This window comes from Rhinopithecus bieti, unplaced genomic scaffold (assembly GCF_001698545.2).
Source record: "Rhinopithecus bieti isolate Rb0 unplaced genomic scaffold, ASM169854v2 scaffold_1466, whole genome shotgun sequence".
Taxonomy (NCBI): domain Eukaryota; kingdom Metazoa; phylum Chordata; class Mammalia; order Primates; family Cercopithecidae; genus Rhinopithecus; species Rhinopithecus bieti.
In genome coordinates this window covers 109,915-126,511 of record NW_016803386.1, presented here as the reverse complement: position 1 = coordinate 126,511, position 16,597 = coordinate 109,915, and the positions used below count along the sequence as shown (strand labels likewise).

General features: G+C 39.1%; 1 protein-coding gene across 1 annotated transcript in view; it reads right to left on the bottom strand.

Moving 5' to 3' along the window:
* The window catches only part of MED14 (mediator complex subunit 14), a 90,787-nt gene that overhangs the window by 24,835 nt on the left and 49,355 nt on the right, over positions 1-16,597 (bottom strand). The window contains 8 exon segments of the mRNA XM_017882144.1: positions 1,351-1,491; positions 5,961-6,230; positions 6,868-7,020; positions 7,948-8,039; positions 8,708-8,854; positions 8,941-9,101; positions 14,117-14,193; positions 15,618-15,669. Of these exon segments, the coding sequence (XP_017737633.1) occupies positions 1,351-1,491; positions 5,961-6,230; positions 6,868-7,020; positions 7,948-8,039; positions 8,708-8,854; positions 8,941-9,101; positions 14,117-14,193; positions 15,618-15,669 (1,093 nt within the window).

The following is a 16,597-nucleotide window of genomic DNA, read 5'->3' as shown; positions in this document are numbered from 1 at the left end:
AAAAAAAATCATAGAGGGGCCAATGAACAACTTATCTTGGGAGACAGAGAGAATAATGGACCACATTCTCCCTCCATTCCCCTTATAACATTGGCCCTGCTACAGCCATGGTCATGAGACAGCCCATCTCAGTTACTTCTTTCCCCCAAAGGATGTGGCTCATTCCCTGCTCCATATCAGGTACAGGAAAATCAAAATATAAGAAAGTGGCTTCCACAAGAAAAAAGCTGCTCTGATATCCGCTGGGCCAAGGTACTTCTCTCCCATGGTGGCCCAGCATCCTCGGAGGGCTAGTATCTCATCTGAGTCAATGTCTGTCACAAGAGCGCGGCACCTTGGCTACACAGAGACATTCGCATAGGCCTTTACTGAGCTTTCCTGTTCTACATGAAGGCCAAGAAGGGAAACAGTGAGAAGGCAAGTAACCCTAAACAGCTGCCAGGAACAATAGAGCTTCCACAAAACCCTCCTTCTAGTAAGAATCTAGTATTTTTTCAAAGATTTAAGCACTGGAAAGTTGTAGTCACTAAGTAGCCAGACCAGAAGCTAAGCAATAAAATAAGCTAAGAGGATTCTCTGCACAATGCTGGTTTCAAGCAATGCTATTCATGAAAGCTTCTGGGTGAGAAGCAGTGAGCTATTTTGTAAACCAAAACTAAAGGATGTGCCAAAGAGCCTTGCCTAGAGGCTGTGTGCTCATATACAACTAAAAATGGAGCCCCTAAAGATTCCAGCCCAGAGTCTACAGCCCCAATGAGGATTTTCCAGACTAGGGAGTCACACAGGACTGTTGAAGGGCTAAATGATCACTGTTCACCTTCTATTTCAGGAGGGCCTGTGAGAGAACAATGGCTGGCCTAGGGGCCTGTTCAACTCTCAGACATGTGAAGGTGACAGGACAGAACTGAAAGCTCTTATGGTTCTATAATGTGGCTTATCCAAATGGTCTGAGGACAGAACCCTGAAAATTTGTTCACCTGTTCTCTGTAGCAGTCCCTACTGAACATCGCTAGACATTTAGTTCACTGTGCTCTACTTTAATAGCATCTGTCCTTCAAGACAAGGTGAGGAAACTCTCTCAAAGATCTCACATCCTGCGGATGATACTTCCATCCCTGGAATCATATAACATGATTTTAAGTGCGTGAATGATCTGAGATTAATGCTGTTTCCAACACTATTCATTTCTTGTCACTGGAAGTCTCCTCCTCACCTCCTTCTGTAACTCTTTATTTCATAAGTATTTCCTGGTCATCTCGGGCCCACCAAGGACCTCCTTGTCTTTGATGCCTATAGAACCTGTGAAGTTACAGAAATGTGATACCACTTGGAATTTTGGCTAGATATTACCTGTTGCTGGGGTGGTGGCTGGAGCTGCGATATTAAAGAATCCATCATATCTCCTCCTATAGGAGAAGGGGGATTATCATCCTCATTTACAGACCTTCTTCGAGCATCCTGATTGCTGTCAACAAACATATTCAGGAACGTCTACAGATATAAACAGGTAAAAATTAGATTATTTTACCTAACATTATTAGCAAAACATTTTAAATTATTTAGAATATTTAAACAGAAACATAGTATGTTGATCCTTGAAGATCATTACTAGGACAACCTAGAAGAAATATTGTTAATTTTGAAGCTGGAAACTGAGGAAAACAGTTAACAAAAACAGCATCTAAAAAAAAAGCCCTATCAACTAAGAAATATTGTGTGAGCAAAAAGTTGAAGAAAGAAGTACATCCTGGCACCTCTTACCATCAGATCATAATATTTTCTTATTAACTTCTAATCCAGAAATGGGGGTAAAAAATGAAAAGCATATTGGCCATAACTTGGAAAATTCCCAGCTAGTGAGCGCTCTCACTTTTTAAACTAGAAAATATGAAAGAAAAACTGAGTAAGAAATGATCCAATTTTTTCCTTTTTTATATTACATGATTTAATCTTGAACCATTAAGAGTGGGACAGCCTTGTTTTATATATTGTCAAAGTGAGCAAGGCTATCAGAGTTTGTGTTTCAAGCACAGATTCTCTTTAACACTTCTTACATCCCCAGTATTCAAATATATATATATATATATATATCATAAGCTTATCAGAATCACTAGAGAGCTATTAAAAGTCCAAAGTGGGCTGAGCACAGTGGCTCATGCCTATAATCCCAGCACTTTGGGAGGCTGAGGTGGGAGGATCCCTTGCGAGACCAACCTGGGCAACAATGGCAAAACCTCATCTCTATAAAAAATACAAAAATCAGCCAGGCATGACAGTGCACACCTGTGGATCCAGCTACTAGGGAGGCTAAGATGGGAGGACTGCTTGAGCCTGGGAAGTTGAGGCTGCAGTGAGCCGTGATCGCACCACTGTGCTCCAGCCTGGGCAACAGAGTGAGACCCTGTCTCAAAAAAAAAAAGTCGACAGTCTACTTTTAATTAAAGATGATGGGCTCACAACACACATTGCATTCTTTCCCCACTAAAACTACTGGAAAAAAATTTTGAAGCAATAAGTAACAAAGACAAAAAGAATGGGAGAACGGAAAAAAACAGCAATACATCCTGGAGGCTGCAAAGCAGATGGTTTAGTAGCAACTAGAACCATCCAATGTGAGAAAGCTGTATCCTAAGTAAGCTGTGGGAAAAACCAAGAAGCAAACTATTTCCATCCAGATCCCCGAGACACTTTGGAACTGGCAGTATCAGGCACTGGTATGGTTTGACTCTGTGTCCCCACCCAAATCTCATCTTGAATTGTAATCGAATTGTAATCCCCATGTGTTGAGAGAGGGACTGATTGATTGGACTATGGGGACAGTTCCCCCCATGCTGCTGTGATAGTGACTTCTCATGAGATCTAACGGCTTTATAAGTAGAAGTTTCCCCTGCTCTTGCGCTTCCCCTTTACCTTCCACCACAATTGTACATTTCCTGAGGCCTCTTAGCCATTCTTTCTGTTAAGCTTGTGAAACTGTGAGTCAATTAAACCTCTTTCCTTTATAAATTACCCAGTCTTGGGTAGTATCTTTACAGCATTGTGAAAACGGACTAATATGGGTACCTCTGGAAGTGGGGATAAAAGTGGGACTAATAACAGAAGGACTAAGTGAAAGTCTAAGAGATACTTAGACCCTCCCAGATCCTCTGCTATTCTCACTGAGCTGGGTTGATCTCTTCCACTCTGGAGGAGGATCTCTGACTTGAGGGACGCCAAAGATCAATTGAGAGAAGGACTACCATATAAAAAATGGGGATCAAAGTCTACATAAATTTGAGAATACTCGTTTTCTCATTTGACTTTCCCAATACTGAGAGCCAGATGCATACCATCTATGCATCTGGATAGAAGATTTGGATACTCCTGTCTTGGTACTCACACCAGTCCAACAAAAAGACCTAAAGCTACTGATATCAGGAGTTTCCCAAAAAAATGGCCCAAGGAGATCATCCTGCAATGAAGACCACAGTCAATAAGTCTTACCTTTAAATAAGAGCAGGGAGTTAAGAATCGCTTAACATTTGAGGAAAGACACTAATATAAAAGAAATCAATACCACACCCCTCCACACACAAAAGCAAGGTAAATAAAATAGAGATTATGTAGGATAAAAAGAAGAAAAGTAATGTTGTCATATAATAGAATGTTTAAAACAAACATTTTGAAACAAAAAAAGACCTTTTGAAAAAAATTTTACAGAATGGCCAAAATAAAATATTGATAGAAATAAAAAATAGAGGGATAAGAGGAAAAAAGTGAGGTATCTCCCAGAAACAAGAGACAAAACAAAAAACAAAAAACAGAAGAAATAAGAAAATTGGAGGACAAGTCCACAATGCCTAGCATCAGAACATTAGGAGTACCCAAACGAGCTAACAGAGAAAACAACGGAGATGAACAAAGAAATAGTGCAAGGAAATTTCCCAAAGCAAAAGGATGTAAGTTTTCAGACTGAAAGAGCCCAGTCAAGTCACATAATGTTCAACAGTGTGAACTCATTACACATCTCAATAGTCACAAGGCAAGCTAGGAGACAATGAAGTAGTATCTTCAAAATTTTTACAGAAAATGATTGCAACCTAGAGTTCTTTATCTAGCCACTTCAGTTAGATGAGGGTAAACTAAAGATGCTTTCAGGCATACATGATTTCAAATTAACTCTCCACCCACCATGTACCTTCTCCCAGTAATCAAAACAACGAAGTAAACTAAGAAAAAAAACAAGGGGCCCACGACACAATGCATGCAACGTGCAACATAAAAGAGAAATAAAGGAATCTCCCCTTTCATCCTTTTGCAGATTCCTAAGTGAACACTGTGTAGAAGGCCCAGACTGCTATCAGTTCAAATTGGAGCAGGTCAGAGGCCTATTGAAGAGATTTCTTCAAGATGAAATCAATAAGGTATCTTGATATGTTTGAACATACTAAAAGGAGTTACATAACTAGGAGAGAGTTTAAGGTTAATTAGTGATAGGTACTACAGAGAAAGTGAAACCAAAAAAGACCCAATTAATATTCCCAATAAAATAAAATGTTGAGCAAGACAGGAAAAATAATCATAGTAAGCTTGGTTGCAGCAATGCTAACATATTCATAACAGTGCAAATGCTGAAAAATAATCTAATCAAAATTGCTACCTAACCATGTTACCAAGATAGGAGGAAAGACAAATGTGTTTATGTACTGAGAGCAGCCTGGAAGGAGGAAGGCACACATAAAAAAGAATTTAATAACAACTAAAGCCTGGGCAACATGACGAAATCCCATCTCTACAAAAAATACAAAAATTATCCGGGTGTGGTCCCTGCTACTGGGGAAGCTGAGGTGGTGGGAGGACGGATTTAGCCCTGGTGGTTGAGGCTGCAGTGAGCCATGATCATGCCACTGCACTCCAGCCTGGAGGACAGAACAAGACCCTGTCTCCAAAAAAAAAAAAAAAGAATGCTCATCTTCCATTGTGAGAATCAGATAGTGCCCTCAACCAAAAAGTAAACAAATAGCAATGTAGGCATTCCACTTGGAGATAAAGATATAAATACCAAGATAATCAGCTATATAAGAATTGAAAACAGGGCATCTGGGGAGCAAGAAAATGACAAGAGTGAATTACAGGAGACTATTTTTCAAATCAAGCCTTTTAGATTTATTTGACTCCAGACAAAAAACACATACAACTGAGCTATCACATCAGTTAACCACTCTGGCAGTTGTAGTCCAGGACCTTACATTTTTAAAACGCATCAGGCCAGGCACAGGTTACTGTGATCCTAGCACTTTGCGAGGGTCCAGGACCTTACATTTTTAAAATGCATCAGGCCAGGCACAGATTACATCACGCCTGTAATCCCAGCACTTTGGGAGGCTGAGACAGGTGGATCACCTGAGGACAGGAGTTCGAGACCAGTCTGGCCAACATAGTGAAACCCCATCCCTACTAAAAATACAAAAATTAGCCGGGTGTGGTGGCACATGCCTATAATCTCAGCTACTGGGGAGGCTGAGGCAGGAGAGTCACTTGAACCCACATGGCTGAGATTGCAGTGAGCCAAGATCGTGCCACTACACTCCAGCCTGGGTGACAAAGTGAGACTCTGTCTCACAAATAAATAAATAAATAAGCATCACAGTAGAACTGATGACCAAATCTTTTCAAAATCAATGATAAAACTACTTTTAAAGTTCCGAAGACCAAATACAACTCTTTTAGTATCTTCATCCTACTGATCAGAAGGTAAGAATATAAAGAAAATATTTTAATCATCTCATACACATAAGCACGGCGCTTTATCAGAACTTCTAGCTCCTTCAGAATGAAGTTATAGAGATGATGAATTAACACTGCTACTTATATTAAATTTAAACAGGAATGTGTTGCTTTTCCCCATTATTTCCCCTCAAAGAAACCATTTCAGAGATAATTTTTATGTTTACTCATGTTATAACACTAAAGTCTGTTACCTTTAGTCCTGGTGCAGGATAGAAACCTTCAACTAATTTGCTGTTATCAAAAAGACTATAGGCACCATCCCGTATTGCCACAACACCTCGACTCCGGCAGTATATATCGATGCAATACATGTTCCTGAAGGCCAGTCTGATGTGGGTGGATGACTGTGGCAGAATAGAGAAGCACTGGTAGGCAGTGTTGGTTCTCTGGGTCAAGCCCAACATGGGCACAGTGGGGAGTTTGTTGATGGCATTTAATGGAGCCTGAGTATCAAACAGTACCTAAAAGGAATAAACACAGTGAGAGCAGCCGGTTTCTGTACAAACGTTAAAACCTCAGAATTTTCAGTGTATCAATGTCAAAAACAAGACAACGCCCTACTGGCAGATTCCATAAAACTTCCCCTTGAAGAGAATGCAATCTAGATCACTGGGTCCACATTGCACCAAAGAAAATTCTCAAAGAAGTGTTCAAGATATAGAAGACAAAAGTTATCAGCCTTAGTCATTAAAGACAAGTTAGGTCTCCACGATCTTTTGAAGAGTTTTGCCTGAGACACTAAATGCTGTTTTTGTTTATTTGTTTGTTTGTTTTTTAAGACAGGGTCTCATTCTGCCACCCAGGCTGGAGTGCAGTGGCACAATCACGGCTCACTGCAGCCTTGACTTCCCCAGGCTCAGGTGACCCTCCCACTTCAGCCTCCCAGATAGCTGGGACTACAGGCGTGCGTCGCCACACCTGGCTAATTTTTGTATTTTTATAGAGACAGGGTTTTGCCACATTGCCCAAGCTGGTCTTGAACTCCTGAGAAGAAGCAATCCTTTCGCCTCGGCCTCCCAAAGTGTTGGGATTATAGGTGTGAACCAGCACGGCTGGCATACTAAGTCTTATTTTTAGACAGAAAATAAACTTAATTACCTGTAATAACTGAACCACATTTGGTGTTTTGTTGAACATTTCTTGAAGCTGATGGAGAATGGTATTGTGACAGTTACTGCAACCTGAGTTTGGGCCAACAGTTCCCAAAGAAATGTGGAATTTTTGATGGACTGAATTCCATTGGATACTAATCTAAATGAAAAAGATTACATGTTTCAGCAACTGAGAAAGTAACAGATTCAAGTAGGGGAAAAAATGTTAAAAGTAAGGCACAAATGCCAAAAAATCTATAAGAGATTTTTTTTTTTGGAAAACAAGCAATAAAATAAACTGGATTCGAAACTCCAGATGTGCTGTAATATTGAAAGTACATTCCTGACCATGTTTAAGTCCTCCTTTTACAAATAAAACAGAAAAGGCCGCTAAAACAACGTTTATTTGAAAAATTATCATTAGTTTTTCTTTTCATTTTTCTCTGGAACTAAAGAAGAGTCACATTCTTGGTACTATCAACTAAGGAGCACTGTCATAAAGGGGAAGGGCGCCACTCTGAACACAGATACACTTGGTTAATAGATTTTAAAAAGCTCAAGTAACCTGACATTACTTGACGTAGAAGTCTAGAGAGAAACCAGTTGGCTGCATTTTTATACTACATTTCTAGGACTTCACATGTGAGGTGGGAAAAAAATAAAGAACTACAGATTACAGGAAATACTTCAAGATTAAGATAAGATGAAACAATGCTAACATTCATGTGCCCAAAAGCAAAAACATCCCATATTGTTATAATCACTCATACATAATTTTCCTTACAATAATCACACTGCCAAGCAAATCTGTAACCAGTGAAGAAAAAAATACAAACACCATCAGTACATTACCTTGTCCAAATTGCTTCAACATCATATACCCCATATCACAAGGTTATTTTTGTTTTCAATTTTAAAGAGTTAAGCATTATAGTATATTTATAGCCACAAGCATTTAAAATTTACCATTTTATCCCTAACTTTTACTTGAGCTCTTACTTATATTAAGGTAATTTTCATGTTTTTTTATATCTTGATTTTTAAAAAATTCATAAGACAGGAACTTCAGCATTTCAATCAGACTTACTGAGCTTCCCTTGGTGGTTCCATAACACAAGATAAGTTTTCGGTAATTATAAACACGAACTTCTGAGAAAATATTTAGATGAGCGGGTATGTCTAAACCGAAGGAAACAAAAAGGAGATTAATATTATACATGTAAAATTTTAAAATATAAATTTGAATAAGAGGGCATTTTGGCAATATTATATGCCCAGACAGGTCTCTAGTTAAGTAACTTAGTTTAAAAAAAAGTAACAGCATAATAAATAATATGCTTCCATGTCTACAAAAGGGGGCAAGGGCAGGTGAGACATACTGAAGCAGTCTAGCATAGTGGTTAGAGGGTTCCAATTCCAACTCTGCCACCCACTAGCTATGGGACTTTATACAAAGTTCTTGGTCTCTGCAACTTATTTTCTTCTGTAAAATGAGGAATAATACTCACCTCATGACTGTGATTGTGAAGACTGTGAAGATAACTCATTTGTTAACACAAGCAAACTGTTTATAATACTGTATGGCACACAGTAAATAAGCACTATTATTATGATACGGTATACCTGTGTGTAAAATTTTTGCAAACAAAAGAAACTTAACAGTGGTTGTCTTTAGGGGAAGGAAATTGAAGTCTGAAGTGAAAGGAACACCTAAGTTTTACTAGATATACTTTTGATTTTTTTGCTTTGAACACTATGCAGGTTTTACTTCTTCAGTTAAAAAAAAGGGTATGGACTTTTTTTTATTATTATTATTTATTTAAAAAGGAGATTAACTCTACATGTACCTGGTAGAGAACGTGCAAATTCCAACACACACTCATATAATCGTGCAATGCTATTCCAGTCATTAAGAAACATTTCAACCACTTTTCTACCACCAACAGGTTCAGACAACAGATTTTCATATGTCAGGTAAACGTGCCGGGATGGGCCTACAGGATTAAAAGAGAATATTAATAGTAACCGATACTAAAAAAATCCAGAAATATGCAAAGACAAAATGTGTGAAACATCTCACCTTGCTCCCTGGTAGAAGTGCCATTAAGTGGACAATTTGCAAACACTAACTCTGCTACCCAAGTGCGGTTATTTCTACCTTGTAATCGGAAAGTGCAATCAAGAAGAGAGCGGTCCAGAGCCTTTTGGGTTTCCTCACTTATACCCTTACAGGGAGGAATTCTGGTGATAAAAGACAGTATATGAAATACACTTTACACCGACAAAGCACAATATACACAATGACAGACAGGGTATGACATTAGAGCTTCAGTTCAAACTCCACTTCTAGATACCTTCTGCCAAGGTAGGAAGCAATTCACAGCAATTAATAGTATTTAATCCATTTCCATTCACATCAATATGGATTAGAACTCTCATTTTAACAGTGATGTTTGTCTTTATTCATAATTTTGTTCTTTAAAAAAGACTACAGCTCTACAGAATGAAAATCAAGAATACTGGTTTTCTACAAAATCTATCTAGAACATCCTCAAGGAAAAGCTAAGGGGAACAAATCCTTATAAAACCACTCTTTGAAGACAGGATGATACAGTACAAAAAATAAGGGCTTTGGAGTCAGAGACCCATATTCTAACTCTGACTCAGCCACATTTAATGTCTCTGAATTTCCCAATTACAAAATAGAGATGAAGAATTACTTTATGTGTCATTGACGAAGAAAATGAAAGTGCTTATGGTGGCTGACACAGCAGGTATTCATATGTTTTGTTTTTTAAGAGATGGAGTCTTGCTGTGTTGCCCAGGCTAGCCCTGAACTCCTGAGCGATCCTCCCACCTCAGCCTCCCAAGTAGCTGGAATTACAGGTGCACACCACCAAGCCTGGCCCCATGTATGTTAATTCTCCCTTGCAGTAAAACCAAATCTTGGTCACTGACTGAATAACCATTAAAATTCCAGGTTCATTATCCCCACTTTGCCACCTCCTCCTCTGTAGCGGTAACCCTTATTTTCATAGACCTTTACATGTATTAACTCGTTTAACATACATATTGTCACACATACATCACATATACAAGAGGAATGTAGTAGCTTGGTTTCTTAAAATACCTACCTATCCATTTTCCTTCTACAGCTTTACAAACTATCTTATTGGTCATAAAACATTATGAGGTAATATATTTTAGCTATTTATGAGTTAATTTCAGTAAGAGATAAAATGAGATATTATTTAATTATATATAACCTTTACCTCATACAGAAGGTGGTTAATTCTCAGATTTGGTATAATAAATATCTATATTGAGGCAAAAAAACAACAAATATAATTGGAATTATGGAATCTTGGTTCAGACCCCTTAATCCAGAATATAACACCTAGAACAAAGTTTCTCAGTCTTGGCAGGATTGGCATTTGGGGCTGAAAAATCCTTTGTTGCGGGGTGAGGGGGCTGTTTTGTGCAGCCCAGGCCTCTACCAACTAGGTGCCAGTAGCACTTCCTACTGCCTCTTCTCAGTAAATGATCAAAAACATCTGCAGACATTGCCAAAAGTCCCCTGCAGGGCAAAACTGCCCTGGGGTGGAGAACCACAGACCTGGAATAAACAACTTGAGAGCAAAAAACAGATTGCATGTGCTAATTAAAACTTCTATCACAGCTCCTCTTCAATATACAGCTTTTGAAGTTTTTCAAAAGTTAATCTTTCATACTATATACTTTTTATCACTACCAGAAAGATTTTGTGCAACTATATTTTGGGTAGTTATTACAGAAATTGCATACACTACTTATCTGTTCTTCAACTTGACAGGTATACTGATGACTTGCCTGCCCTTACCCCTCACAACACAGCCCTCCCCATAGGAGTTATAAAGCAGCCAATTCAGACAGATTTTTAAATCTCAAGTTTGAAAATATAAATGCAGTACATTATCTTCCTTTCAAATAAAACAGGTTTTTCACAAAATCTATCTAGTCAGAAAAGGAAAGCACAGAAGCCAGTATGTGTTCAAGTGAGAATTAACATTAGTTTAAGCCTCTTTTCCATTTATGCTCTTAGGGACAGCGGAACCCTGAAAGTGCATTGTATATCACTTTAATCTGTGATGCAGATACAATGAGCTCTACCTCAAGGCACCCGTAAAATAGTTACTTGCTTTTAAGGTTATGAATGGAACAGAATGAATAAAAATAAACTGTAACTTTTATCTTCTCAGCATGATCATGTGAGGGGGAAAAAAAAAACCCAAAACTAGGTTCCCCAAAAGGAAACCTGACAAAATTGTTACAAACTTAAAATACTGCAAAATACTACTATAGTAGCCAAAAATTAAGAACCGTGGAAGGTATTTTCTGGACAATGGATTAACCTATCTGAAAATTTTTACCAATTCAAAAATGTTTGCTTTACACGGCTGCTCCTAACCAACTTTTCTCCTGTACTTCTCAGTATTAAACAAATTGAGGAGCCAGGTTATGGTCTTTTATGGTCTGGCAGATGTGTGTTAGCTTTGTTGTGAGGGCTTTTACAAACATCATTAACCCCACTATGGCCCTGCAGTGCAAAAGCAGGGAGATCACTGAAAGTACCAGCAAAAGCAGCATGAGTGTGCCTAAAAGGAAAGTGAAGAGGTTTTTATAAAGACTNATGCATCAAGGAGGCTTGCTCAACACATTTTCAAGGAGATAAAGTAGAACAAGAACGGAATGTATTTTTGGCAAAGAGAAGGAAAGTGTGCCAATTTTAAAGCTTTGAAGTATCAACTCATATTCATATTCAATATTAATATATCCAGGACTAAAAGCTTGTTATAAGAGTTTCTGAAGAGTAAATGCCTGAGTCCAATTCCATACTAATTAGGTCTATATAGGATTTTAATAAAATCATGTTGAGACATTTATTATTTACTTTTTTCCTTCTTCACTTCTATACCCTACTCCAACAATGGACAGCACTTACTGGACAAACAGTTATCTTTAACATATCCATTTATGTATATTTTCCTTTACATTTTAAAATAAAACAAAAGCCAGGATTAAAGACTTTTAGAGTTATTATAAAATGAAGCTAAAAAAAAATAAAGTACTTCCTTCCTAGGTAGGACTCTTATGCATTCCCTTGAGTTCAAGAAGAAAGGAGACTGAAATTTCTCTTGTAAAAATGCCAAGAACAAGATATTATGCAAATTATCAACTTATCTACAGGTGCCAAGAAGAGTAAAAAGAAAAAAAAATAACCTATATTCAAGGCAAAGCAATTCAAAACCAAACACAATTGAAAGTATTGCATTTTCCTACTGATTTCCATTATAAGACTAGTTTTCTCTCTCCTGAAAATGTTTTTGTAGAAATAGTGTTAAGATAGCCAGGAAGAGGAACTATTCTAGTTCTTCAATTCTGTAGTATCTAAAGGGAGCACTAATGACACATGGGTCATGTGACACTATTTGCTAGCTCTACCTTCCACAGAAACAGATTCCTGTATAACAAATGGTAAAGCCCCATTGCTCAAATTGCAGAGCTGCTATGTCTTAGCAGACAGAGGAATTCAATAAATAAAAATTGCTTATATAATTTATATCATTAAGCAACATCTGGGAAACAATAAAGCGTACCCCTCCTTTGCAAAGAAACCTGTTTCCTGGACCAAAAAGGTTGATCTCTTAGATAGTATTCTGGCTTTGCAAGTACATACTGGGTCACTTTATAAAGCACATGTACCACATTAGCTTTACTTCTAAGCATCCTTTGGCTCCTCGTCCTTTGTCCATTAGAACTAAGCCCTATGCCCATTTCCTGTATACTCTTTCCTGGTGATCTAATTTACTACCCCAGCTCAATTACTATCACCATGGTGATGACTTTATCTACTTCTCCTTCCCAGATCTGTTACCTAAGCTTGAAACACATGCCCAAAGGGTATTCAGGCACCTTAAACTTAGCAAAGTCCGTTCAAACTCACATCTTTGGTGTCCTTTATCTCAGAAAACACTGCCACCATCCATCATTTGCCCAAGATAAAACCAAGAATCATCTTTGCCACTTTCCCCTCTTTCTCACCTTCAACACCAATCTAATCATAACTCGTGAATACTTTCTCTCCTAACTCCTTGTGGAATGTACCCTGCTCTGAGCTACCAACAACTCTAATGTGAACCATTTCACCAACTGGTTTCATTACTTTAGTCTTGTTCCCCTTCAATTTATTCTCCATATTGCTATCAGGTTGAGCTTTCAAAAACACCTATCTAATGATGTCAGTTTTAGCTTAAAATCATCTGATAGCTTCTTGGTGTCATTAGGATAAAACCTAAATTGTTGAAGGACATTTACATAGGCCTAAAGGATCTGACCGATTCCTGCTTACATTTCCAGCCTCATTTCTCCCATCTCCTGCCATGCCGAACTCCTTTCAGCACAAAAATGCCAAGCTCTCTCTTCCCTCCAAGCCTTCACATTAGCAGTTATGCCTCTGGTTAGGACTTCCCACTACCTCTGCCCCACTTTCCTCTTATTCTCACTTTTCCTTCAGTCCAAGTACAACTGGTACCTCCTCAGGGATACCCTTCCTGACTTCTGAACTAGCCCATATTCCTCTGCTTTATGAACCCACAGCATTCTGAGGGGATGTCAGAATTCAAGCCTGACACACAGTCACACTCTATATCTGCTGAATGAAAAGACATCCAAAAATACCAAGTGAGGCCAGGTGCGGTGGCTTATGCCTGTAATCCCAGCACTTTGGGAGGCCAAGGCGGGTAGATCACTTGAGGCCAGGAGTTCGAGACCAGCCTGGCCAACATGGCAAAACCCTGTCTCTACTAAAATACACAAAATTAGCCGGGCATGGTGGTGTGCGCCTGTAGACCCAGCTACTCGGGAGACTGAGGCACAAGAATCGCTTGAACCTAGGAGGCGGAGGTTGGGAGGTTGCAGTGAGCCAAGATCGTGTCACTGCACTCCAGTCAACCTGAGCAAAAGAACGAGACTCTGTCTCAAAACAAACAAACAAACAAACAAAACAAAACAAAACAAAAAAAACAAAACCAAGTGATGCTGGATTGCCACTCCATAGATTAAAGGGAATCTTCCCCCAGACCCTAGTAACTCTATGCAGAAATCCACAACACCCACAGGTTCTGAACACTGCTTTATGTTGTCTCATGGAAGAGAAGCAGCTTTCAGAGTGTGACTGCAACATATGGCACCAAGTGAAACACATGACAGGGGCTTACTTTAATAAGCGAATTGCATGGCTGAAGCCATCACCTTCCACTTGCACTCCTTGATGTGGAATCTCCAGATTGGACAACTAGAAAGAGAAAAACAGAATTATATCAGACCACCAATTTTACAAAAACAACTACCATTTCTAAGTACTACAGTCTCTATTCTTGTGGCACGTTATAGGGTCATTCTTTCCCCAAGTTACAACGTATTAGGCATGAGTATTATCCCCATCATTAGATTTCCTGGGAAACTACACGAAGTCCAGTGGAACTCAAAGCTGTCCCAGCGCATCTAGTTTAAGAAACACCTCCACAAGTGGCAAATATTCAAAATTCAGGAGATTAGTCTAATTTTTGCAGTGAGCCAAAAGTAATCTAGAATCAATTTTAGTAGTTCAAGAGGCCACTACAAAATAAGAATGGTTTTCTCGTGTAATTCTATTCTGTTTGTTCAAAACAATGTTTGAGTCACTGTCATAACTTATTTCTAAACAATATTTTTTAGTTCACAGCTTTTCTGAAATATATTTTTAAGAATTAAACTACTTCCTATGTGAAACCCAAGAAAAGATTTCCAATTTGTGCATTTACCCAATGACATCTCTTTCCCAATTAAAGGATTCAGAAAGCAAATTAAAAAGATAAATGCAGAGAGAGTGCCTGAAACCCTATCCATGGGACTGCAAGTAATTACAGTATGCCAGAAAGTCATCTGATCTAAAGAAATGCTTGCCTTTGGCAGATATTCCCAGGTCTTGCATGACAGACTATTTATATCTACCATGTTCTGGAAAGGATTTAAGGAAGTTCCAAGTATTTAAGTGAGCCCTGCTCTTTGGGCTTGGGAAAGGGAAAGGTTTAGAAAAATAGTTGCTACCAGATAGGAAGTAGGGGTTCAGATTCAAAAGGAAATGAAGTGTGGGCCAGCTCAAAAATGTTGCTGCTATTCTACCAATCAGATATATAAACATCCGGCTGGGTGCGGTGGTTCACACCTGTAATCCCAGCACTTTGTGAGGCCGAGGCGGTCGGATCACCTGAGGTCAGGAGTTCAAGACGAGCCTAGCCAACATGGTGAAACCCCATCTCTACTAATACAAAAATTAGCCAGGTGTGGTGGCACATGCCTGTATTCCCAGCTACTTGGGAGGCTGAGGCAGGAGAATCGCTTGAATCGGGGAGACTGAGGTTGCAGTGAGTCGAGATCACGCCATTGCACTCCAGCCTGAGTGACAAGAGTGAAACTCCATTTAAAAAAAAAAAAAGATATATAAACATCTCTTATAAGATTAGATTTAGTTTTAGTTATTCACATCTCAGCCTAAATTACTTTAAGTAGAAAATGTGCTTGCTTTTATGTTTAACATAGCTAGAATGTTCACTGAGAATAAAAGTAGATAAGTTTTAAGAGTTTGAGTTCAATAGAGCACTATAGAATGTTCATCTGTGTCCCATATGTGCAGCAAGTATAATACAGAGAAGGTAGAAAGAGAGGACGTATGTCTACAGTCATTAACCTACGTAGGCCTACAAAGACGCACATTTTTGCAAATTCTGGCCTGTGGGTAGGGAAGAGAGGATATAAATGCACTGCTTTGCCCCAGCACCATATATCCATCTTCCCTTCCCACTGCAAAGGTAGTTAACTGAATGACATTCATATAATCAATCCAAATAACACAATAAAAGAGTCCAAGAATACAGTCAATTACATAGGAAACATGGACACACTACAGTTTAGGAGCTAAGGCCAGTATCCAGATAAGAGGACATTCATCAAGCTCACAGTTCTAGGAGCTGGGTAATCAAGGACAAGAGTATTTATTTTAGGTGCCTGTTTCTAGGCTTGGGTTTCTCTCTGGGCTCTTTACAATTTCACACCTTATCCTCTGCCTGCAGATCCCAAAGTCCTGTAAAGCAGGGGTTGGCAAACAACAGCTCATGAGCCAAATCCAGCCCAATGCCTAGATTTTCTGTTTGTTTGTTTGTTTGTTTGTTTTGAGAAGAAGTCTCGCTCTGTCGCCCAGGCTGGAGTGCAGTGGCGTGATCTCGGCTCACTGCAACCTCCGCCTCCCAGGTTCAAGCGATTCTCCTGCCTCAGCCTCCCGAGTAGCTGGGATTACAGGCCCCCGCTACCATGCCCAACTAAGTGTTGTATTTTTAGCAGAGACGGGGTTTCACCATGTTGGCCAGGTTGGTCTCAAATTCCTGACCTCAGGTGATCTGCCCACCTCGGCCTCCCAAAGTGCTGGGACTACAGGCATGAGCCACAGCGCCTGGCCCACTGCCTGTTTTTGTAAATGAAGTTTTACCATAACACAGCCATGCTCATTTGTTTAAATATCAGCTCTGGCTGGTTCACACTGCAACAGCAGATTTGAATAGCTATAACAGAGACCACTTGACCCACAAAGTCTAAAATGTTTATATTTGGCTCTTTACAGAAAAAGTTTCCCAATCCCTGTTCTAAAGCATGAAAGCTATTTT